The 25,059-nt window shown below is 32.6% G+C and overlaps 1 protein-coding gene across 2 annotated transcripts; it reads left to right on the top strand.

The window, feature by feature from the left end:
* The first annotated feature begins 4,633 nt into the window (after positions 1–4,633).
* LOC134721025 (lariat debranching enzyme B-like) lies at positions 4,634–17,896 on the top strand. Of its 2 annotated transcripts, XM_063583680.1 has the most exons (9): positions 4,634–4,754; positions 7,059–7,256; positions 7,913–8,037; positions 9,749–9,829; positions 10,829–10,914; positions 11,525–11,749; positions 12,870–12,944; positions 14,579–14,721; positions 16,617–17,896. In XM_063583680.1, the coding sequence occupies exons 2-9, from the start codon at positions 7,060–7,062 to the stop codon at positions 17,590–17,592; spliced, it is 1,908 nt and encodes a 635-aa protein (XP_063439750.1). In that variant the 5' UTR covers positions 4,634–4,754; position 7,059; the 3' UTR covers positions 17,593–17,896. The 2 variants fall into 2 exon arrangements, with proteins under 2 accessions (XP_063439750.1, XP_063439751.1); XM_063583681.1 differs by lacking the exon at positions 4,634–4,754 and having other exon boundaries at positions 7,059–7,210.
* Positions 17,897–25,059: the final 7,163 nt, after the last annotated feature.

Here is a 25,059-nt window from a genome sequence, read left to right as displayed (position 1 = left end):
AATCAAATTTTATATGTGGGATTATGATACTTGGATATAAGGTCACATTAAAAGATATACAGTTTCTGTTATATCAAAGAGTAAGGTCATATTTACTAAAAAAAAATAGTCAAAAGAATGATTTCCAGACGTTCAATTAAATACTACATTTTGGATTGAAATCTTACTTGGATATAGGGTTACATTACAGAACCAAAGATCTTAATTAATTGTGAGTTAACTATATTGTCTAGATCAGTTACTAAAAATAGACCAAATTTGTAGACTGAGTACAATAGTTTGAGTATGTGAAATAAAATACATGTACTACATATGGGACTGTAACCTTACTTGGATTTGTGGTAACATATAACATGATAAAACCTTTTTATAAAATGAAGAGAAAAAACTATGTCATTAGGTCACTATGAAGATACTTGCAGGTCAAGATCATAGTTACCAGAAACTTATTGTTTAAAACAATCTGAAAGTTGGAGATTTATTGCATTGTCCATGTGTGTTCCTTCAACAAATAATTCCATCACACATTTTCTCAGGTAATATTTATTGAATGTCTTTTTTACAAGACCACTAATAAATTGGCAGTCGTATATTGATATCAAGTTGTGTTTGTTCAAGACACCTTAGTTTCCGGACAATAACTTTAGTTTTAGTGAATGGATCTATATGGAATTTTTTTATAAGGTTCAATACCATAAAAGAAAGCTTAGGATTGATTTAGGGGATGATGGTCCCAATGGTTTAGGAATAAGGAGCCAACAAGTGGCCCATAACACGCATTTTTTCAAGTTTCCAGACAATATCTTGTAGAACAGTGTATGAATCTCTCTGTAATTATACCACAAGGTTCTATACTGGAAAGGATGATTAGGATTGGCTTATGGGGTAATGGTTCAAATGGTCTAGGAATTACAGGCAAAAAAGGGAAACAAGGGTGTCCTGGTTAATGGACAATTACTGATAAGTAAAATGTTAAGTTTGGATTACCTCCCTTACACTGCTTTTAAATTATTGAATGGGTAATTAAGTTTGAAAACTTGAATTGAGATTTGACCATATCTTGAGGGAAAGAAAGGTGTTTTTTTGGAAAATGGAAAAGGGGAGGGGGGTACCAAAGGGATGTGGGGAGGAGGACAATTTTATCTTAAGATTTCAAAAATTGAAAAGAAAATTTATTCAAAATTTTTGGCCAAAAAAAGGGTGGGGTGGTCAATTCGCAACAGAATGGTGTATTGCACAATGGCAAAACAAATGAATATAAATTCAAATGATGTAACCAATTAATTATTAACAAGTTCGTTGACTACAGTTATTCTGTGTCAGAAACCCATTATGTGTCAAATATTTTTAATTACAATCCAAATTCAGACCTGTTTCAAGCACCAATCAAGTGTCCATTTTGGCTACAATGTTCATGGTTGGACATCTGCGGTTGTACCCAGCTGTGCTCGGCAAAGCAGTTTATTAATTTGGTCAGCAGCTTGGCATATATTATTTGTTACTTGTTATACTTTTTATTGAGCTTGCGAATTAACCGAATTTTCATGGTTCAGTGGCAAGTTGAAAAAAAATATTTATGTAGTTAATTTCTCTTTTGTTATGAGTAATAGAGTCACTATATTTCGTATGTGCGTACCTTGCAAAGTCCTCCTGTCCATCAGACAGGTTTTTTTTTCAACTATAACAATATGTAAACTATACCTGTTGCAAGGAATGGTTGTAAGCTGTATATGTCTGTCTGATAGGTATCATCTGACCTTGACCCTAATTTTTGTGGTTAATTGGTCAATATAAAGTTTTCATGGTTAAGTTTGTTTCTTAGATACTATAAGCAATAAGTAAACTATATCTATGCATACATTGATTGTAAGGTGTGCATGCCTGCCTGGTATGGTTCATCTGACCTTTACCTCATTTTCATGGATCATTTTAAGTTAATGTGATAGTTGTAGTAAAGATGTATATTTAGGACTATCTACATAAAATCAATAGTTCGAAAAGAAGGCGAGACATTTCAGCGTGTGCACTCTTGTTTAGATTTGTCGGACATTTATTTCCTGCTTGTGGAATCTTTTAATTTCTGAATATGCTAACTTGAACTTAACAAATTCCCAACTACTACCGAACAGAAAGACTTTATACTTAGTCAGCTGCTTTGTCTTGGTGACGGTCTGAGTCTGTCGTTTAGCAACACCCTGGATGAATTGTAATGTGCAAGAACTTTTCATAAATGTGGGCTACAAAATTCCTGTTTGCCCATTATTTGAATTGTAATATTTGTTGAACAAACTTTGTATGCCCTTTAACGTTGACTTAATAACTAATAGTTGTGTCTTCAATTTGTGGTAAATTTTTACAAATGAACGTTAAGCAAACATTCAAAATTGATGCCAAACCAACAAATGGTCTTCATCAAAAGACAATTTTGTAACAGCTGTAAATCTGCTAGAGTCGTACACCGACTTTTAATGTACATGTACATATGTATATTATAATCTCTCCAAAAAAGCGTTTTTAAGAAAAAATCTATGGAGTTAAAATTGGAGATTTAATTATTTTAAGACGAATTGGTGAACATTTATCGCCGATTTATAAACTAGTATGTGCTTTTTATACAAATGTTCACTTTCTATTTGAAGAATTCTTTCAGTAATATTTCAAAAAACAAGAAAAAAAGAGACAAATGCATCGATTTTCGGTTAGCTACAACTGTAATAACTGATGTTCCAGATCTGTATGAAATATAAGGATGTTCTGTGGTCGGTTTGGCACCAAACAGCACAAAACAGAAGCGAGATGTCATATCCTAAGAGGAAAATTTTCCAGATTGTGCACTGATATATCAAATATTTAACTTCCACCAGCTATTAAAAAGCGTGGAAGCCGAAGGCCGCCAAGGAAATGACACAAAATAAGATGGTAGCATAAAAGAGAAAATGATTACTCAGAGGTGATAGCCCTTTCAAAAGATTAGTTCAAAGGCAATAGAGACTTGTAGCGGGATGGTTTAAAGGGAGTGAGATTGCTGCTATAACTTTTTTGGGAGATTTCCTGACTACAAAAGACCCTGATAAAAATAACCCAGAACGTGTCTGCTCTGCTTCTTTGGATCATTTAGTCAACATTTAAGTACTGTGAATCATAAATATATAATGTCCATTTGGAAATAAAACAATCCCTTTCATATTTTTCAAAAATTTTGATTATGATGCGGATTTAAGAAACCACGTATTATGTGCAGATCATACCTATAATGGCAACATTTGTCTTGTGCCAGATTTACTGATAACACGCCCACGCCAAAGAACTGAAAGAATTTTTTACACATGCATGGAAAATTAAATTATAAATTGTGATACATTGCATTTTGAATTCGTTTATACATTTTGGTTTAGAAAAAAGTAAAATCACAAAAATCTGATGAAATTCAAAATGGAAAGTCCCCAATCAAATGGCAAAATCAAAATCAAAAACTCCAATACATCAAACGATGTATTGGAGCTTTGGAATTTTTTTCTCAAAAGGGGGGGTCAAGCCCTACTGCCCCCCCCTAAATCCGCCTCTGAGTGTGCTGAAAATTAACAACAAAAACGAAAATTGCCGAGGAATATCAGACAAGGATATGTTTATTTTTCGATGTAACCCTTTTTTGCTATGATACATTGGGTGGAAATTAAAATATAATTAGTTTTTATACGGTCGTCAAAAATTTCACGGGGACGTATTGTGGTATTCAAATGTCCGGCGTCCGTCTGTCCGTCTATCTCTCTGGTGCACGTGTCCACATGTCGCAACGCAACGTGAGAACCGCTTATCCAAATTTCATGAAACTTAACATAGTTGTTTCATGTAATGGTCAAACGATCTCATGTTTCTGTACTTTTTGGTGAAAATGGGATTTAAACTTTTTGAGTTACAGGACTTAATAACTAATACAGGAGCTAGGGGGTGTATTTTTCACATGTCGCGCTGTATCTTAAAAAGAATTTCTGAGTTTTTTGTAAAAAAAAAAAAGAGGGGGGTTTTCATATCGTATATCTTAAAAACTATAAATGACTATTGCTTAAAACTGTACACGCTCCTTAGTTTTATTAATCTAAAAAACTGTATAATTTTTGGTGAAGATTTAAAATTTTATTTAAGAGTTACATGTATTGTTCTATTTGTAAAACATGTCCCGCCGTATATATCAGAAACTATTTATGATTATTGCATAAAAGTTCTTACACAAGACGAAGGGCATAAATAATAATTTGACTTTTTTTTTCAATCAATCAATTGGTTATACAATACCATGATATAAATATACTTACTGATCTTACTGGCACATTCAAATAAGATGGTTTTTAAAGCACTGCAGTTAATCTGAGACTACTATAACACATGTGTTATAGTAGTCTCAGAGTTAATCTACATCAGTATTTCGATGTATTTTTTTATTTGTATATATCTGCCATAACCATTAACCATATCACTCTGTTAAAAGAGAAGGCAAGTTCGAAAAGATGGATCTTCTTTGGTAATATCGTCAGGAAAAATACGTCTTTCTGAAACAGAAAAATGTATAATAAAAAATGAATGATCATGAATCTCATCCGCAACTTTCCGGAAAATACACCAGACTTACTCCTGAATTTGTTCGATTTTTATCATCATTGGACAGCTTCCTGTAGCTTTTTTGGGGAATTTCGAAAAATCAGCCAGCAAGTTTTAAGCATTTATTACACATGACATCACACAACATTTATAAACAAGTAATCTTTTTTTTATTTTATATACTATATTCCATACTAATTTTAAAGATATATGCCATATCTTTGATTGTTTACCAAACTACGTCCTGCACGCCTTTCCAATAATATTATTTTTAGTTACTGTAGTCTGTAGTTTTATGAACAGGTCAGGAATAACCACCAATTGGTGGATTATACCTCAATTGACGTATAATCCACCAATTGAGGTATATTGGTATAGACCAATTGACGTATAATGCATTTTTTTGGTAATAAAATGCTAGTGTGAGAAAGGAGCATGATTTTGCAACTTGCAACCTATTTTATTACCCTTATTGGGTCCTCCAAAAGTTTTAGTTTAGTCAAAGCCTGCTGCATCTCTTGAGAATGCATGAGTACAACAATTCTTTTGTTGAAACATTTGTACTATTGACCATGATTGACTCTTTATCATGAAAGTCAAGTATTAACAAAGAGCTCCATTCACCTGTTTGAGTTGTACTCATCATCACATGACTGCAGACAGTAATGATGTCCATTGAAAGGTGATTACAGGTAAATTTGCCAATCAAGAATTGACAAGATAACAATAGAAGAAACTGGAAATACAATTTTTGATTAAATGCAATATGTTATGTCACTATACTAAACTAGGAATGTTTGACAAGTTTTCATACCATAATATGGTTTTAAGAAAACAATGCTCCATTTTAGTAGAATAATTTGTTTTGAAAAACAAACAATTATACACCAATTGGTCTATACCATTATACCTCAATTGGTGGATTATACGTCAATTGAGGTATAATCCACCAATTGGTGGTTATTCCTGACCTGATGAATGGGTTCGTGGTCTAGTGGTTAAGACGGATTGCTACAGTACTGAAGGTCCCGAGTTCGATTCTCACTCGAGACGTCGAGTTTCAGTATATCAGTACGGTGATTTTCACACTCCCACAGCCACACAAATCTCTGGTATCCAGACACATGGACACGAGTTAAAACTAGATTGGATACTTCGGGGGACTTGTTAGGTCAAAGTTGTTCCCAGCTTGACCTGGGGATCAATCTTCTGAAATCTCTTTGGATAACCTGTTGTCTGTTTCCCCCAAGAAGCCCTGTGGTTCTCTCCGGGACTTTACCTTCCTCCACCATAATTACAGACTTCCCGGTGTCCTACATGTATACTCCCTTGGGCAGTGTTGGATGGGGATTGTCCTGATGGTGGGATAATATTTTGAAGGACAAATCTCCATTAATCCTTAGGGAGTGTACATGGATTCACTATACCCTTGCAGTCAATCAAGGGGTGCATCTCCACTGGCGGAATCTACATACATGTACATACAATGAGGGTATGAATGCCTATTACTGCCAGTCTTTGAAAAGTCATTTTCGGGTACTTTTTATAGCGACAAATTAATTTCAATTTTACTGTGATTGGTCAAAATATCCTTATTAATACGTCATTCATCTCAAATAATAAGTCATTTCTTGAATCCTGTCTCTCACTGGAAAAGAACGCCTGTATGACATCATTTACCATATTGAAGGTGTACATGTATCCCATCTCTATTAAAAGTTTTGGGCATTTTCATAATTGTCATTCAGTAGGGTAGTAAAAATGGAAATAATTTATGTTCAGTAAGTAGTCCTTAAGTACGTAATCTTGATTTCAGTAGGAATGAGAGGGTAATCATCTTATTTTCTTTTATGCAGTATTAAATCAAATATTTCGCCCATTCGCTCAACATGTTTTGGAAGTGAAGATGTCTACATTTTGGTCACATAGTCATGGAAGTCACATTCATCTAAAAAGAATTTTACTGTTATCCGTCACAAAGGTATTCCAATTAAAACCTTCATGAATGAACTACCTGGGTTGACATCTGATCATGTGGGCGAAAAGAACATCAAAGCTAAATATTATCATGGGCATTGTGACAGGAAAATAAAATTTAATGATTATGTATGAAGATTTCTTGGACTATGCATTAATCATATCATCATGATCATGTTAATTGAAAGATCTTGTATCCCTGAATACATAAATATAAAAATAAGATGTGGTATGATTGCCATAAATTTGCCAATGAGACAACTGAACTTTACAAAAGATGCCGTCCAGCGTTCAATCAGTAAATGATAAGTAAGTTGGAGGAAAAAGGCTATGCACATAGTGAATGAAATAGCAATTTCTTTACAGAATTGGATCCAAATGGAAGAAATATTCCAGAGTACTATTCTCAATTGAAGAAATATTGTAGGATTTATTTGTGACAGAAAAAAGGATATATAAAACATACTATTATATTACATTTGTAGGATGAAGATTGCAGTAGAAGGCTGTTGCCATGGGGAATTAGACAAGATTTATGAAACTATAGAATTACTTGAACAGAAGAACAATATAAAGGTTGATTTGCTGCTCATGTGTGGAGATTTTCAAGCTGTTAGAAATAAAAGTGATATGCAATGTATGGCTGTACCACAAAAATATCAGGAAATTAAAACATTCTACAAGTAATAAACATTTTAAAACAAATACTTATGCTAACATACATACATGTAAAACTTCAAAATTCTTGAAATTTAGAAGCAAAGTTATTGTATTGAGTAAATTACATTGTACATGCATGTACATGTATGTCCATGCAAACCAATACATCGAACTTGCAGATTTAATTGATTAGAAGGTTCTGCATATCAAAAATATTTATATGAAATTTATTAAAAGATCAGACAACCTAAGATAAGCTGATTTAAACAAGGGGAAAGGATCACAATTTCTTCAAAATCACATGTAGGGTCTAACTGTTCCCCCCTCATTGATTCTTCCATGTCTACATTGTAGACATGAAAGAATCGATGAGGGGGGAGGGGACAGTTAGACTTTTGAGAAGAGCTTCAAGAGGAATTTTGATACTTGTGAAGCTACATTTTGTACCTTTGATTGCCTAGAAAATGCTACTTTGTCATTGCTGGTATTACAGTTTATGTCAATATTCAGTTGAATAAGTTACATGTACATGTCACACATCTTTCTATACATTTTGTACTTTGAAAAGCAACCCTGTTGTTTGTTAAAATTGATATCGTAATCACTATTGTTATAGCAAGGAATAATATGTTTAAATATTATACAAAAACAAAATATATGTCTTTTTTTATATTAACAGGTATTATTCTGGAGAGAAGAAAGCCCCTATTTTAACCATATTTGTTGGTGGCAACCATGAGGCATCAAACTACTTACAGGAATTACCATATGGTGGATGGGTGGCTCCTAATATTTATTATATGGGTAAGGAGTTCATAAATCACATACCAATAATTTCAGTATGGCAAGTTGTGAGTAATTGGTTGTTTTTTTTCTTTTTTTTCAAATTTGTAGGCATTTAGAACTATTTGAACAGCAGCTCGACATTTGAAAAAAAAGTGGTATATATATATATATTTCATTTATACTTCCAGAGATTTTTCACATATTGTGCACTAACTCCAATATTCCAGTATTGATTTTCTCAAAACTCTGTTATCGTTGAGCTTGATATCCATTTAATAAAATTATTTTCTGATAGAGTTAATACAAGTTTTTCATTGCCAGATTTAAGTTATTTTTTTTTTTACCTAAGATTCAATAACTTAAGTATGTATGCTTGGATTGATTTACCAAAAACTTTACGTAATTATCAAAATTAGTGAATATAACGAAATATTTTTTATTTGTCAGTCCAGAGTTTTAGAACTTTAATCATAAAATGAATAAGAGGCATTCTTTTAATATCATGCACGAGCTCTAGTATCCTTGAATCAAACTACTACAAACTTAATACTGTTGTTAGGATTGGTGAATAAAGAGCTGCTTTTGATTTTGAAAATTTTCTGGTTTGTCATTTCAGAGTCATGAGAATTTTAACAGTCATATTTGAAGCATACGGGTATCCTCATGTGTTAATTTTTATTTGCTTCTGATTAAATGACAACAAAATATCACATTTTATTTCTTGCAACAATTTATATATGCATAGTTAGCTGTTGTGCAATCTTGACATAGCCATAAAAACAAACATTTTTTATTTGCAGTAACATGTCATTTTTAAACAAAATTCTTAAAACAGCTTTTCGCAAAAATATGCTCTTAAATGTTTCTGAAATATAAAGGATATGTACAGTACTGTTTCTGCTATGATATATCATGGTGTTATTTAAGTTGGAAGATCTATAAACACTGGCTATTCTAGTCTTTAAATTAACTTTATCTTTTTCTGTTACAGGATATATGCAGGTTTTAAATTCTCCCTCGTCCTGCTCGTCCAAATTTAAAGTATTAATCTCTAAATTCAATATGCTATAAACAAGACAAACACAGAAATAGGATTAGTTGCTCGCAGTTACATCTTATTTTCTCTTGCGATACAATATTTTATTTTACTTCATTGTACATATTTCTTTGATTGAAACAATATATAAATACATGACGTATAACATTGTTCCTCTTTCGCATCGTTTCTTTTTTCTCGGCTAATACCTCCAACGCCTGTACGTACAATAAACATAGCAGCAACTACATATATACCTGTGTGACCAACTTCAATTCGACATAACTGCTAGCACCTTCAATACAAATACATTTAAATGCAAAACTTTCTATAGTACCATTAAACATGTGAAACCCCACCCGTAAAAACCGCCAAAACTTTCCTAGCGCCTTATGCACCTAACATCAAATTTATAAATAGTACATACTGTTACAAAACCAGTATCCGAACTAGTTATACTAGTTCCCATCTATAGATAATTACTACAAATAGCAAACGGGAAACCCCTATTTCAAACGAAATAAAATATATGCATTTATCCAAGTAGGAGGAGTTAGAATAGCTGGCTGTTCTTGTCTTTAAACTAACTTTATCTGTTTGTATTTATACAGGATATGCAGGTTTTATCTAAGAAGGAGTTAGAATAGTTGGCTGTTCTTGTCTTTTAACTGATTTTATTTTTTTCTGTTACAGGATATGCAGGTGTTATCCAAGTAGGAGGAGTTAGAATAGCTGGCTGTTCTGGTATCTTTAAAGGCCATAATGCACATAAAGGTAAACTTGTCTCCCTGTATTGAAGACCTGTTGGTGACCTTCTGCTGTCGTCTGCTCTATGGTCGGGTTGTTGTCTCATTGACACATTCCCCATTTCCATTCTAATTTTTTTTTATATTTCTTAGCATCCCTCTATAAAAGCTGCATAGCTTTAGATTTAATCAATACTTATTAAAAGTGCAGCTCAAATCTGCAGAATAGAAAGGAAATTGGCTGAACAGAATTTGAAGCAAATCAACCAGCTCACCTTTGGAAGCATGGAGCATCATTGGCCAAAGTTGTCATATTATGAAGAATGAGATACATGTATATGCAATATTAGGGTTCACTGGGTCAAGAATATACTGTCCGTAGAAATATTTGATTTTAAGGTAAACAATATCTTATTATGATAATCACATCATAAACATTGCAAATGAGACATATCAAGATAAAAACCAAAATCCTCTCCTCATAACTGGTTTTGCAATTATCAGTGGCGGATCTTGAGAACTCTTCATAAAAGGGGGAGGGTCCACTATCTGACCTAAGGGGGACTTGCAACTAAGAGGGGGGGGCTTCAGTCATGCTTCAGTGATTCTCTATATAATCAACCAAACTTTTCCCACAATAGGGGGGGCCAACCTCCCTGGATCTGCCTATAAATATAACAGTTAAACACTCTTGGATTTTACCTATAGCCCTGATAGGTAAAAATATTTTAACTGGATCAAAAGGAGAGAATTTATATTAGAGAATGGAGGATTTTTCATCAACAGTCTAATTGAAATCAAACTGCTCATAGCTCCAGTTTCCTGATCTGTGGCATGTATAAACAATAGCAAGTGAGTGGTTTGATTTTAATCTGACTGGTTCGTCAAGGTATTAGTATGGGCGTTGGCTTAAAGAAAGAGTATTAAAATCCGAAAGCTGTATTGAAAGGATATTAAAAAAATTTAACACACAGTTAGAATAAGATAAGATAGCAATGTATTTTGATAGCATATTTTATTTTTCCAGGACATTATGAACATCCTCCATACAATGAGGACGCCAAGAGATCAGCATACCATGTTAGAGCTTTGGAAATATTTAGACTGAAGCAGGTAAGACTATACAAAAATAAGAAATAAAAAGACACACCAAAAGTATGGATTAATTAGAAAAAATAATATTGATATAGATGGATGAACCAAAATTTTAAGATGATACTGAAAACAAGAAAATTGTTTATAAGTTATTGTATTTAAATCATAAAAAGGGGTGATTTTCCTGTTCTCTGACAAAATCTTTAAAGTTCTTTCAGCATTTCTCATGAAACTTTGCTGACTGGTTTATATCTATTAAGATAACCTCCTTTTATTTTTTCATAAATTTCTAATTTGACATTGAGAAGTTATTGAACTTTATTCTTTGATAAAGCGATGGGCTTATCATGCTTATCTGGTACATGTATTAAGTAAGATGAATGTATAAACAGGCGAACATTTTGTAAATAATTTTTTCACAGATACTTTTATTTGAAGATGAAATATTTAAAATCAATTCCTTAATTTATAATGGCACACACATAGATTCTGTTAGCAAAAGAGACATTTCCCAGTTGATTATGGTAATGAAAAGGAAAATTTATTTTGCTAATGCATAACCTAAATCTTCTCTTATTCGTTTGAAAATTGTATATTTATGCACTATTTCTTATACTATAAAATGTAGTTAACAAGACCTGTCAAGATATTTGTATCCCATGACTGGCCTAGAAACATTTGGAAGTATGGTGATGTCCATGAGCTGTTGAAGAGGAAACCAGATTTTCAGAAGGACATAGATGATGGCAGACTAGGCAATCCTTTCCATGAGGAATTGCTGTATTACTTAAAGCCAGAATACTGGTTTGCTGCCCATCTACATATCAAGTTCCCAGCAGCAGTCCAACATGAGGTAAGGTTTCTAACAACCCTGGATCTTCTCATTTGTATAAGGTCATTCATACAAAATTGTTATGTCTAGCTAAAATTTGAAGCAATTTTTAGCTTTTCAATATAAAACAAGTTCTAGAATGTAAAATAAGAAGATGTGGTATGTTTTCAAATGAGTCAACTCCCTATAATAGACTATAAGAAAAAAAATGCAAAAGCAAAAGAACTGTGATTTTATCGTACTATCTAAACTGTTAAAAAAAAAATCTTAAAACAATATAAGATCATATAAAAAAGAAGATGTGGTATGATTGCCAATGAGACAACTATCCACAAAAGACCAAAATGACACAAACGTTAACAATTATAGGTCACCTTAGGCCTTCAACAATGAGCAAAGCCCATACCGCATATAGTCAGCTATAAAAGGCCTCAATAAGACAATGTAAAACAATTCAAGTGAGAAAACTAACGGCCTTATTTATGTAAAAAAATGAACGAAAAACAAACATGTAACACATAAACAAACGACAACCACTGAATTACAGGCTCCTGACTTGGGACAGGCACATACATAAATAATGTGGCAGGTTAAACATGTTAGCGGGATCCCAACCCTCCCCCTAAGCTGGGACAGTGGTATAACAGTACAACATAAGAACGAACTATAAAAATCAGTTGAAAAAAGCTTAACTCATCAGATAGATTTCAGTCTATTAGACTGGACCTTCATTCCAAAATTCCAGCCCACTAAACTAAAGGAACTCTCCACTAGTGCAGCTGGTGTAAGATGCTATATGGCAAGTCGCCCTTATTCTTTCCCAACCTTGTACCTTATGGTACATAATGATGATATCTTAACCCCATGCTTAATCATTTAATCTTTTTCATTCATTGTGAATTTTTCAATTTGAGTGACAACTGAAAAATCTAAGGTTGGGGTATGATCTTCCATTAAAAGTTAGCACTGTATCAACCATTGATCCAACGAAGGACCTGTGGCCTAGTAAGCCACCTCTATACCAACTGAGCTGAGGGAGAACTGATGTAGGACAGTACCAGTTATGTATCCATACCTCAGGGGGATCACCAGATGAGTACAAAAATGTAATATTAAAAAGTATGTTTGAATTTTATTTCAGTCCTCAGATGGTCAGTCAAAGGTTACAAAGTTTTTATCTCTGGACAAGTGCCTGCCAAGACGAAAATTTTTACAGGTATGTCTTCCTTCTTTGTTATATATACAGATCGATATAGGTACTTGATACTTTTGCTTTGGTTATGCTAGTATTTTAATAACAGTGACAATACACCTTGATATTTTAGGAACTTTGTTTTCACATGATGTCTTTAAATGTTCAGATAAGGTATTTTATATAACATAGGGAAATTATGCTTTGGGATAATTGTTAGAACCCATTTTTACAGAACAAATGCAGATTTATTTTAAATATAACATAAAAGATGAACAAAGGAACAGCACTTTTTTTCATCTCACAGTGACCTCTTATAAGATTCAAATTACAACAGTCATCTTTTAAAAATGTATAAAACTTAGGCAACGGTTTTTTAATTTGTTGGTTTACTGATTTTCTCCATGAAAAGGTCGGGTCGGTTGGTTGAAAAAAAAAAAAAAAGAAGATTTTTCAAGACAGGAAACTGATATTCAAAATAAAAATATATTTCACCTTTCTAATAATATGTTTGTCATACTATTTTGTCATCGTTTTTAAATTTTAGTTTGATGAAATATTATTGCTATATTATTGCTCAGCTGTAAGAGACATCGCATGACATTGTCTAATAATTTCCCGTAAAAAAAAAGCTGGTACACGGACAAAGACGAAATAAAATCGTCATTTCACCAACAAGAAAAACAGATTCACGGCAGTTATTTGACTAAGCTTTTATTCAAAATTGGTGAAAAATAGTAAGCACGAAAACTGATAAAGAAAAAAAAAATAAAAACGTCGTACGAAAATAAGTTTCAACACACGTGTCAAAAACGTAATAGACTCGTCCACTGGAAAACGAGAATATCAGGTTAAATAATCTGTTGCCATGCATTCCCGTTTTTTTTATCCAAATGGACGATATTTTTTTATTATCTATGAAACAAGAAAATATCAAATGATGTGTTAAAATTCAGTACTTTAACTTGATGTCTTGAACTTCCACCTGTCCACATTTGGACAAGTCTATTTCTATGAGAACATGCATCTTACAGACTGGTGAAAAATAAGGGAAACGAAGTTATTGTGTAATTGGTTTTAAACACCGGTTTCATTCAGAATTTTTTTTTCGCAAACGACATTTCAAGGTCATTAATAATTCATTTGTCTATTTTTAGAAACGTTTACTTGAAGTTTCATTTTTTCACACCAGAAAGTGTCATCACTTCTGTTAGTGTTTACTGCATTTCATTTCTTTAAAAAGGATATTTTAATTATTTTTCAGGGATAATGCATTTGTAAGGGTCGGCAAGAATAAAAAAAAGCCTGAAAATTTGATTTTATTTTTATTCTCCAAATCGACAAAATCGGGTCGGCGGATCCGTAAACCAACAAATTAAAAAATCCTGGCCTTATGGTGCTATTTTTTTTTAAATTTCATACACATGACTATTCAAAATAAATTACTGTACCTCCACAAATTATACAAGACTATACCTTTTTGAATGTTTTGAATTTTTTGTTTTTTTTCCTCATATTACATGTATTTTATGACTCAGTTTTATTTGCTTTTGAAGCGTTTATAAGGCTCAAGATCAAATTAACTATGTTTATTTTAGATAATATGTTAGTTTAGAAAAAAAGCTTACTATTCTTTTATATTTTTTTCTCTGTAACAGGTTCTTGATGTACCACATGACAGTGATAAACCAATCAATATAGAGCTGGATGCTGAGTGGTTGGCAATTCTTAAATCTACAAATCATCTCCTCAATTTAAAAAGAGCTGATAAATATTTACCTGGTCCAGGTGGCAGAGAAAGGTGTTTCTTTGTTTTCTGTTAGATATAGATTAAAATTTATCATTATCATGAGGGGACATAAGGAGATTTTATTGAAAATCGAGGGCGACTTAAACTTCCTCTTAAGAGATTCTCTAGAGCTAAGTGTGGAGTCTTAGATCAACTTTGTCACTTGCCTGGTGTGGTGACCCCTGATATTGATGTTCTATGATATTTTACATCAACAATTTTTGTATACAGTACAACAGTACCGGGTACCTTGCATACTCAAGGCCAATGTTTTATTTTGAGTGATTGAAGTTTAATTTTATGTATATATTGGTAAAATTGAATTAAAATTGGGAATGTGTCAAAGGCCACCAATGGTTCTTCAACACAGTGAGAAAATCCAATACCCAGAGGAATGCTTCAGCTTGCCCCTAAACATAAATGTGTACAAGTTCAATGATAATGGACATCATACTAAACTATGAAATATATAAATGAACTAAATTAAAAATCATACAAGATTAACCAGAGGTTCCTGACTTAGAAGAGGTGCATAAGTGTTGCAGGGTTAATGTGTCTGATTAGAGAATGTAAAGAACATATCAGTGTTACATATACTTTCACCATAGTTACATAAATGAACAGTATTTTAGTCACAATGACCCATATTTTGACTTAGGCAAAGTTACCTGCAATGAAAGAGGGTGTCATATTATATATGTCGATGAGTCATCAATCACACAAAGGAAATAACAAAAAAAAAATCAAAGATCTCAACAAACAGAGTGCGCTGTTCTTATGAAAAAATATAAATTCCCGTCCATTCTTTGCAAATCTCCATTATGACCATACAGTTTTAATATTTCATCATTGTTGTCTCTGTGACACATTCCCCATTTCCATTCTCAATTTTATTTATTTAATGGTAAGATAAAGAGATGTGGAATGATTGCCAATGAGACAACTATCCAACAAAGTCCAAATGATATGAGATGTAAGCAACAATGGTGTTAAAATTTCAGTTTTATTGAAAATATAGGGCTGCATTATACTTTTAACCCTAAAACTGACTTTCTCCTGATAAGGAAAGTGAGCTCCAGTTTGTACAACATCAATTTTATACATAATGCAGGAAATTTAAGGAAGGTCTGTTTTTTCTGTAGAAAAATATTTGCTAGTTTTATGGTTTCTTTTGCTCATATTAATCCTTGTTGTACCATAAAAATGAAGAATGCATGACTTTTCCTGAACACAGAATAAATCCACACAAATTTGCTCTGAATGCTCTCTATTTAAGAATTGAAAGCTTCTTTCTATATTTTTATTGGTGTTTGAAAGCATTGACCAAGGCATATTTTGTAAGAAGGGCTTCATTAAAATGTGTGCAAGATGAATACTTTAAAACCATATAAATGATATAGATTTACACTAGAGAAGCATTTATTTCTTATAATTACATTCATATACATGTACTACAATCTTGAAATTACAAACATGTGTTATATCTGTTTTTTATTTGATTTCCTGGTAGTTGGAAGCACATGCAGTTATTCATTACTTAATTTTAAAATGCCACATGATTGTTGCCATCCAAGGAAAAAAGTACAAATTCTATGAAACAAATATGTAATGTCATTCAATAGTGTAAAGTAAAATCACAAAAATACTGAGCTCAGAGGAAAATCAATTTAGAAAGTCCATAATCACATGGCAAAATCAAAAAACAAAACGCATCAAAAACGAATGGACAAGAACTGTTATATTCCTGACTTGGTACAGGCATTTTCAAATGTAGAAAATGGTGGATTAAAGTGTATTTGTATCAACTTCTGCTGTCTTAGTAATTCTGTTTTTTGTGGGTGAAAACTAATATTAATTTTTCTTATAGTTTATAACATAAAAAGAAAATGTTTTTGTTTAATTTACAGGTGGAATTTCAACGTAACAGCTGAAGAGATGAATTCAATCGTCAAAGATTTTGGAGGTTCATTAACTATACCAGATAACTTTGAAAAAACTGTAGATGTATATAATCCATCGGAGAGAAATCCACCCACTCCACAAACTATGACTAATTCACAAACCACCCTACTGTGTACAATGTTAGATCTCACTGATCCCAATGCTGTGTTCCTCGGTAAAGATTCTAAGTACGACATAAGTATGGACGGTAACGTAGAGGAGAATGTCGGCAGTGATAATGATGAAGATGATGATGTTGACGATGATACAGAATATGAAAGCTTTGTCGCTGATAGCGATCAGAGTTTAAGTTTTTTATCGTCAAGTAATGCAGATGATAGCATCATGTCTTTAGGTGTATCGGTAAATATCTCTGTTGATGAAAAAGACCCTACCAAAAGTCAAAACGACTCGGAAGAAGACAGCGATGAAGAATTCAAAGCAATTATGCAAAAGCAAAAACTTGAACAATCAATCGATAAATCTACCTCACCATCAAAAAGTTCAGCAAGTCAGTCCGATCTAGACGATACAGATTCAGAACTTCAAGAAATTACTGCTGAACAAAAAGCTAAAAGACAATTACAGCTTACCAGTGATAGAGGACTTGTTGAATTAGCTTTACCGGGGAGTGACGACGATGAACTTGCAAGTCTAATTGCTGAGCAGAAAAAGTTTCAAGCTGTTCCAGACATTTCAGTTGAGGAGACACCATCACTAAATTCGGAAGACACAATACCATTGTCACAATCTAGTCCTGCAAGTAGTGGTGAGAGAAGTGATTCTGAGGTTGTGAAAGCTACCAGTGGACTTGTATTAGGTGAAGATAAGGAGGGGAGAAAGAGAAGTGATGGGTCTGAGAGTGAAGAGAGTCCACAGTCTAAAAAAATAAGAGTAAAGAGAAATCAAAGTCTGTATGAATCTGGTAGTGAGATGGAGTAATTAGAATACTGTGGATTTAAACATATTCTGTCAATACTAAGTTTTGTGGATTGAGAAAAAAAGTCTTTGTGTGGATATTTGATTTCTTTATTGCTCTGTCAAAATCTGTATGCAAGCCAATAGAAAATATGTCCCTTGTTGGATATTTGAGTTCATGTTCACCTGTACATTTGAAAATTGGTATCCAATTAATAATTATTGATCTACAGAACTATTTCCTTGAGTACTAAGCTATGTCGTAACAAACATGAATAAAAAGAGGTATTAATTCTTAGTCTGCACTGATTAAATAATGCTGCTTCTATATATTTTTATGTTTTTTGTGTGTATGGTTAGCCATTTATTTTGACTACTTGATAATGTTGATTTTAAACTGTGAGCATTGATTGGTAAAGTTTTGTTAGTTGCATATATTCATGCATATATGTAAACCTCAGATCTTTGTACGACCTCAAATCTGTGTCCGTTTTTCAAATTTATGCCCCATCGTGACATCAATCGCTAATCTATGTCCCTTAAAAAATGATTCGGCCTCGAATCTGTGTCTGATTTTTAATCGCGACGTCATTCGCAAATAAGTGTCCGTTATGAAAAAGATAAGGTCTCAAATTTGTGTTATATTTTAATTTTTTGTCCAATTTGTTTCGCCATGCGCAAATTTATGCCCGTCTTATAAGTTCGGCCTTATAGGTTTTTATACGACCGCAAATTTGGAAAATTTTTTTGTCGTATATTGCTATCACGTTGGCGTCGTCGTCTGCGTCGTCGTCGTCTTCCGAATACTTTTAGTTTTCGCACTCTAACTTTAGTAAAATTAATAGAAATCTATGAAATTTTAACACAAGGTTTATGACCATAAAAGGAAGGTTGGTATTGATTTTGGAAGTTTTGGTCCCAACAATTTAGGAATTAGGGGCCAAAAAGGGCCCAAATAAGCATTTTCTTGGTTTTCACACTATAACTTTAGTTTAAGTCAATAGAAATCTATGAAATTTTGACACAAGGTTGATGACCACAAAAGAAAGGTTGGGATTGATTTTGGGAGTTTTGGTTTCAACAGTTTAGGAATTAGGGGCCAAAAAAGGGCCCAAATAAGCATTATTCTTGGTTTTCGCACAATAACTTTAGTTTGAGTGATTAGAAATCAATGAAATTTAAACATAATGTGTATGACCACAAAAGGAAGATTGGTATTGATTTTTTGAGTTTAGGTCCCAACAGTTTAGGAATTAGGGGTCAAAAAGGGACCCAAATAAGCATTTATCATGGTTTTCGCACCATAACATTAGTATAAGTAAATAGAAATCTATGAAATTTAAACACAAGGTTAATGACCATAAAAGGAAGGTTGGTTTTGATTTTGGGAGTTTTGGTCCCAACAGTTTAGGAAAAAGGGGCCCAAAGGGTCCAAAATTAAACTTTGTTTGATTTCATCAAAATTGAATAATTGGGGTTCTTTGATATGCCGAATCTAACTGTGTATATAGATTCTTAACTTTTGGTCATGTTTTCAAATTGGTCTACATTAAGGTCCAAAGGGTCCAAAATTAAACTTAGTTTGATTTTGACAAAAAATAAATCGGTTCGGTTCTTTGTTATGGTGAATCTAAAAATGTTCTTAGATTCTTGATTATTGGCCCAGTTTTCAAGTTGGTCCAAATCTGGGTCCAAAATTAAACTTTTTTGATTTCATCAAAAATTGAATAAATGGGGTTCTTTGATATGCCAAATCTAACTGTGTATGTACTTAGATTTTTGATTATGGGCCCAGTTTTCAAGTTGGTCCAAATCAGGATCTAAAATTATTATATTAAGTATTGTGCAATAGCAAGTCTTTTCAATTGCACAGTATTGTGCAATGGCAAGAAATATCTAATTTCACAATATTGTGAAATAGCAATTTTTTTTTTAATTAGAGTTATCTTTCTTTGTCCAAAATAGTAAGCAAGAAATATCTTATTGCAAGAATTTTTTATTTGGAGTTATCTTTCTTTGTCCAGAATCAACTTAAATCTTTGTTATATACAGTATACAATGTATATTCATTTTTTACTACCAACTGATAAATTTAAATAATCTTTACCATTCAGTGATAACAAACAGGTTTTTTACATCTTAATATTTTATGATGTATTTAAATGAGTAGCTATTGTTGCAAACTCAATTAGAATATTTTAATTGAGATTAGTTTTGGAATAAGGGAAAGGGGGATGTGATTAAAAAATTGGGTTCAATTTTTCTCATTTGAAATTTCATAAATAAAAAGAAAATTTCTTCAAACATTTTTTTGAGAGGATTAATATTGAACAGCATAGTGAATTGCTCTAAGAGAAAACAAAAATTTTAAGTTCATTAGAACACATTCATTCTGTGTCAGAAACCTATGCTGTGTCAACTATTTAATCACAATCCAAATTTAGAGCTGAATCCAGCTTGAATGTTGTGTCCATACTTGCCCCAACCGTTCAGGGTTCAACCTCTGCGGTCGTATAAAGCTACGCCCTGCGAAGCATCTGGTTTTATTTTATTAAGTAATTTCCCATAATTTAATACTAAGTTGGTATGTGTTCTCCATGTATGTGCAAGAGCCGAAATAAAGTATAGGGAAATTCTGCTAAATTATTTAGCTGGTATTTATGATATTGGTTCAAGTACGGTCTTACATGCTTTTTAGTCATTGAGAATGAACCCACAAAATCATATTTATTTTACTAAAAAGACAGTAAAGAATGAATATTTGTTTGCAACTTCAATGTACTTCGTTTTGTCTTTGAATTTGTTCATATCGCTGTTTCATTGACATTTATACCACTTTATCTATGTTTTTTTTTATATTTTTTAATTGAAATATTTGTGAATCACAAAAGAACATATTTCAATTGTTTGGTATTAGGTGAAATCTATTTAGTTGAAATGTAAAACTTAATTGTAACTAGAACACACCCGTGATATCGCGGGTCCGTGACAGAATTAAGGTATATGACTATGCGCAAGCCTTATTTTAGTATTAGTATTGTCATCTGATAAAGTCATGCCTATTATAAGATACACAGTTATCTCTGCTTTCAAATCTTTCTGTTTGAACCCGTCGAACTGGAACTTATCAATTATTGGTTATATTAATTATTTGGAAAACAAAAGGTCCTGGAATGGAGTATTTTTTTATCAACAACATTGTCCTATATTAGTTATAAATAAAGATGAATTCTTTGATTCGCTGTTTTACGTCATGTATGCCCACTAACAAATTGAAAACTGTTCCTCATTTATAGTCTTGTTATCTTAGAAAGTCTTACTGATTAAAATACTACAATAGGTAGCTATTTGACAATTTAGTAGTGTCAATCCTGTGATTATGACCCGTGTTTATAGCATATTAACCCTGAATACACCGTTTGGTGGTGCGCCTGTCAGATGCGGAACGTACAGATTAGGTAATAGGTAACAGGTGAATATACTATTGGTATCGGTATCGGACTCGACCCGGAACTTCTTAATTATTGGCAATATTAATTACGTGGAAAACAAAAGGGCCTGGAGTGGTGTAATTTTCAATCTACACCTTTGTACTATATTAGTGATATATAAAGTTGAATTCTTTGATTCGTCGTTTTTACGTGATGACGGCTGAAATATGGGACTTCGTAATTTTAGTATTATAGATAAGTCTTTAATAACGAAAATATTTCCCCTAGAAGGATCATTCTTTATGTTTTGGCATATTCCTTATCCCCAGAACCAGATGTCAACACTGCAGTTACTTTGTTCATGGTTGGATTTGTTTTTGAATTGCAAATACTCCCAATACAAATGGTAGGAGTGAAGATATCCTGATAATTGTCAGAAAAAATTTCAAGAGGATAAATCTCTACTTGACGTTTTTGAAAATATTCCATCAGTCCACTATTCATAACAGATTTTCCTCCAGTTTTAAAAACAAAACATAAAGCAATTTTAAACCATGTATATTAATAGTTCAAATGTTAACCTTGCTTTTGTCATACAAACCACTTGTACAATGTTTGTTCGGTGTGAGTTAATGCTCCGTGTTGAGAGCCGTATACGTACTTACACCTATAATTGTTAACTTTGTATTGTATTGATGACGTTTCGTTATGTTTTACGTTGATGAAAGGACATAGATTTGAGCAAAAAATGGCCATAGATTTAAGTAAAAAAGGACATAGATGTGAGACAATACAGGACATACATTTGAGACAATCAAGGACGCAATATTAGAAAGGACATAGATTTGCGGAAAGGACATAGATTTGAGGCCGGACATAGATTTGAGGCTTACATATATATTAAGAGGAAGATATATTCATCAGCTATTTGTGTACATGACAATAATACTCATTTATTAAATGAGTTGCATTCTAAGTACTTATCTGGATACCCCTTCATCATAAAAGATCAACCCAAAAATTTTAAAGCTTAGTGTGTAAAAATATTTGAGGAATTATGCATAAAAAAAGCTCAGTTAGAACCTTAATTTTTTGATTGATCCTAGAATTAAGAAGTATATAATAAATTACTAACTATTGAAGCACATACTTCTGAATAGAAGATACCTTTGGGGACAAGCAGCTGTAGAAAGTGTGAAAAATTGAAAATAAAACTATAAATTTGGTATGTACGATGCATATAAAGGAAGATCCATTTAAGGATTTCAACAAGTAAAAGATTACATCCTTAAAACTAGCACATCTTTCTTTACTCTTCACATCAGTTATTGTCAAGGTCTTATTCAATTACACAAACATTGTTGTACTGCAAAATTATGTTACAAAGTCATTGGATATTCAACTCAATTAAAGAAAGGATTTTTTTATGCCGCACCTAGGAGCATTATTTTTTTTCGCTCTGTTCATCTGTTTGTTAGTTTGTTCATTTGTGCATTCATCCATCCGTCTGTCCTGTTTCGGGTTAAAGTTTTTGGTCAAGGTAAGTTTTGATGAAGTTGGAAATCCTATAAACTTTAAACTTAGTACACATGTTCCCCTGTCTTCCCCATGATATGACCTTTCTAATTTAAATGCCCCCAATTTCATGGTCCAATGAGCATAGAAAATGATTGTGGGAGAACTATGGACACAGTTCTTGTTATAACTTTATTCAGGATCATGGGGATTTTAAAGAACTAAGAAAACTTTTCATAAAGTAGTTAACTAATGGCCAGTTAATTTTTTCCTCCCATCAAAAGAAGGTTTTCATATCGCCAAAATGAATGTAAAATAATGCCAGACATAGAGATGTTGTTTCTATGGCAGACACCGCATAAACAATTATGTTTCACAAGTTAGAAAACCAAAATTATCAGTATCTTGTATACATATAATGTATGGTCACAACTTTCCATGCCAAATGTCCTTGACCTTTGACCTCATTCCCAAGTTTCATTGTTAATAAAAAAAAATAAAAATGTATAACTTTATTATTTGTTTCCATTTATTATACTAGAAAGTGATAGGATGACTATATTTTGATTTATTTAATCATTTCTAGATCCGTCAGTCTGGCAGGGTTTACTAAACCTTTTTTTGGATCAGTGTTCAAAGTTTCTTGAATATTATGGCAATAGTACAACTGTAAAAGGATTTGTGTCATATGTACATGCCTGTTTGTTATTTTTATTGGTTTTGACCTCTACATTGTTCAATTATCAAGGCGAAGTTTTTCTGATTATGTCTGTTTACCAGATACAAGAAATAAATGAACTGTACTAGGCGTATTGGTCTATGAAATGGATGTATGGTGTAGATATATTTCTTAATATGGTCCACCTGACCGTGACTCCAATTTGTTAGTAGGCTTAACATTAAGCATTTGTGAGTTAAGAATAATTGTAAGATGTACACCTCTGTTCTGCAGGGTTAATCTGACTTTTACTCCATGTTCATGGAATAACATCAGTTAATTTCAAGCTTTCCTTATAAGACTCTTATAAGGGGGTGGTTGTGGGAAAAATTTGGTTGATAATTTAGGGAATCACTGGAGCACCCTTCATTTTTAGGAGAGTCAGTAGGCCTCCCCCAAATAATAACTTGTTGATCCGACACTGCAGATATATATAGCCAATGAAAAGGTAAATGCATCTTATGTATATAGGAGGGGGGACAGGGGGTACCCTTCTCCCTTCTCACACCCCTCTTCTCCTTTCTCCTAACCCTCTTCTCCTTATTTTTTTTTTTAATTTACTGGAAAAAAGAGCGATATTTTATTTTTTCATATTTTATTTTTTTCTCCAACTTTTTCTCCTTTCTCCCAGCCTTCCTCTCCTTTCTCCTTTCTCCCTTACCCCTGTCCTCCCCCCTCATATAGTGATTCTTTATTAGATAAGAAGGGTCTTTTTTACATTGACTCGTTTTTCATTAGATTTCATTGAAGTATTTCCTCAAACAAAGTTTTCGTGATTATGTCCACTTCAACAATGAGCAAAGCCTATACCCAATAGTCCGCTATAAAAGGTCAAGAAATCACAAATGTAAAACAATTCAAACGAAAATACTTAACTGCCTAATTAAAGTAATAAAAATGTATGAAAAACAAATGTGTGACACAGGAACAAACGACAACCACTAAATTATGGGATCCTGACATGGGTCAAACACATACATACAGAATGTGGCCTTTTAAGGTCTACTTTACTACGTTTGAAAACATTTCTTTTTTAGTACGTGTAATGGCTCACTTCCGTGAATATATTTGAAATGTGTAATTTTCTGAAAGTCAATCACAATTAATTAAATTTCTGTTAAAACTTCATGTACATCACATACACTTGGTTTTTCCCCTATATATACCTTTACATCGTACCTAATTCTGAGACGAGTGCCTATGATGTACATACTCAGTTTAGATTGTAACAATAATATATCTTGTATCTGAACATAAGGCCGTTCATTGACCTATAATGGTTTAATTTTTTTTTAAATTGTTATTTGGATGGAGCGTTGTCTCATTGGCACTAACACCACATCTTCCTATATCTATATAATACCAAGAAAACGTTAATTAGACAATGGCCACAACATAAACTGAAGTTTTGATTAATATTGAAATACTGAGAATGACTCTCAAAATATTTTAAGATACATTGTACAATTTTACCAATTGTAAGAATATATATAAAGAAGCAACAAAAAACACATAACGTCAGGGGAGACGGCACTATTGGCAATATAAACTAAGAAGTCTAACAATTTCAACAGGCGAAGGAAAAGTATATTAATTTTAGTGAATGCCGTGAATAATCTGTACTTTGACATAAATATCGCAGAGGTGTCGCAAATAAAGACTTATATTTACACATAGTATTGTTAATGCTCAAACGAAAGAGCATCTAAAAAAAACAAATATCAGTTTTTTGCAGATTCATGTATTCCGTATACAACAGGACACGCATGTATATATATATATAGATATACCAATTCATATATCGGTAGTAATTGTACGAGTACAAAG

The sequence above is a fragment of the Mytilus trossulus genome, chromosome 6, assembly GCF_036588685.1.
Source record: "Mytilus trossulus isolate FHL-02 chromosome 6, PNRI_Mtr1.1.1.hap1, whole genome shotgun sequence".
Lineage (NCBI taxonomy): Eukaryota > Metazoa > Mollusca > Bivalvia > Mytilida > Mytilidae > Mytilus > Mytilus trossulus.
Note: the sequence above shows the minus strand (reverse complement) of the source record. Positions and strands in the feature narration are given on the sequence as shown.

Bases quoted from the DNA above. Each gene is read 5' to 3' on its own strand.
- LOC134721025 (XM_063583680.1), top strand. From the start codon at position 7,060: ATGAAGATTGCAGTAGAAGGCTGTTGCCATGGGGAATTAGACAAGATT. The intron at 10,915-11,524 runs GTAAGACTATAC...TATAAAATGTAG, and splicing joins AAATATTTAGACTGAAGCAG to TTAACAAGACCTGTCAAGAT. The intron at 12,945-14,578 runs GTATGTCTTCCT...TCTCTGTAACAG, and splicing joins CAAGACGAAAATTTTTACAG to GTTCTTGATGTACCACATGA.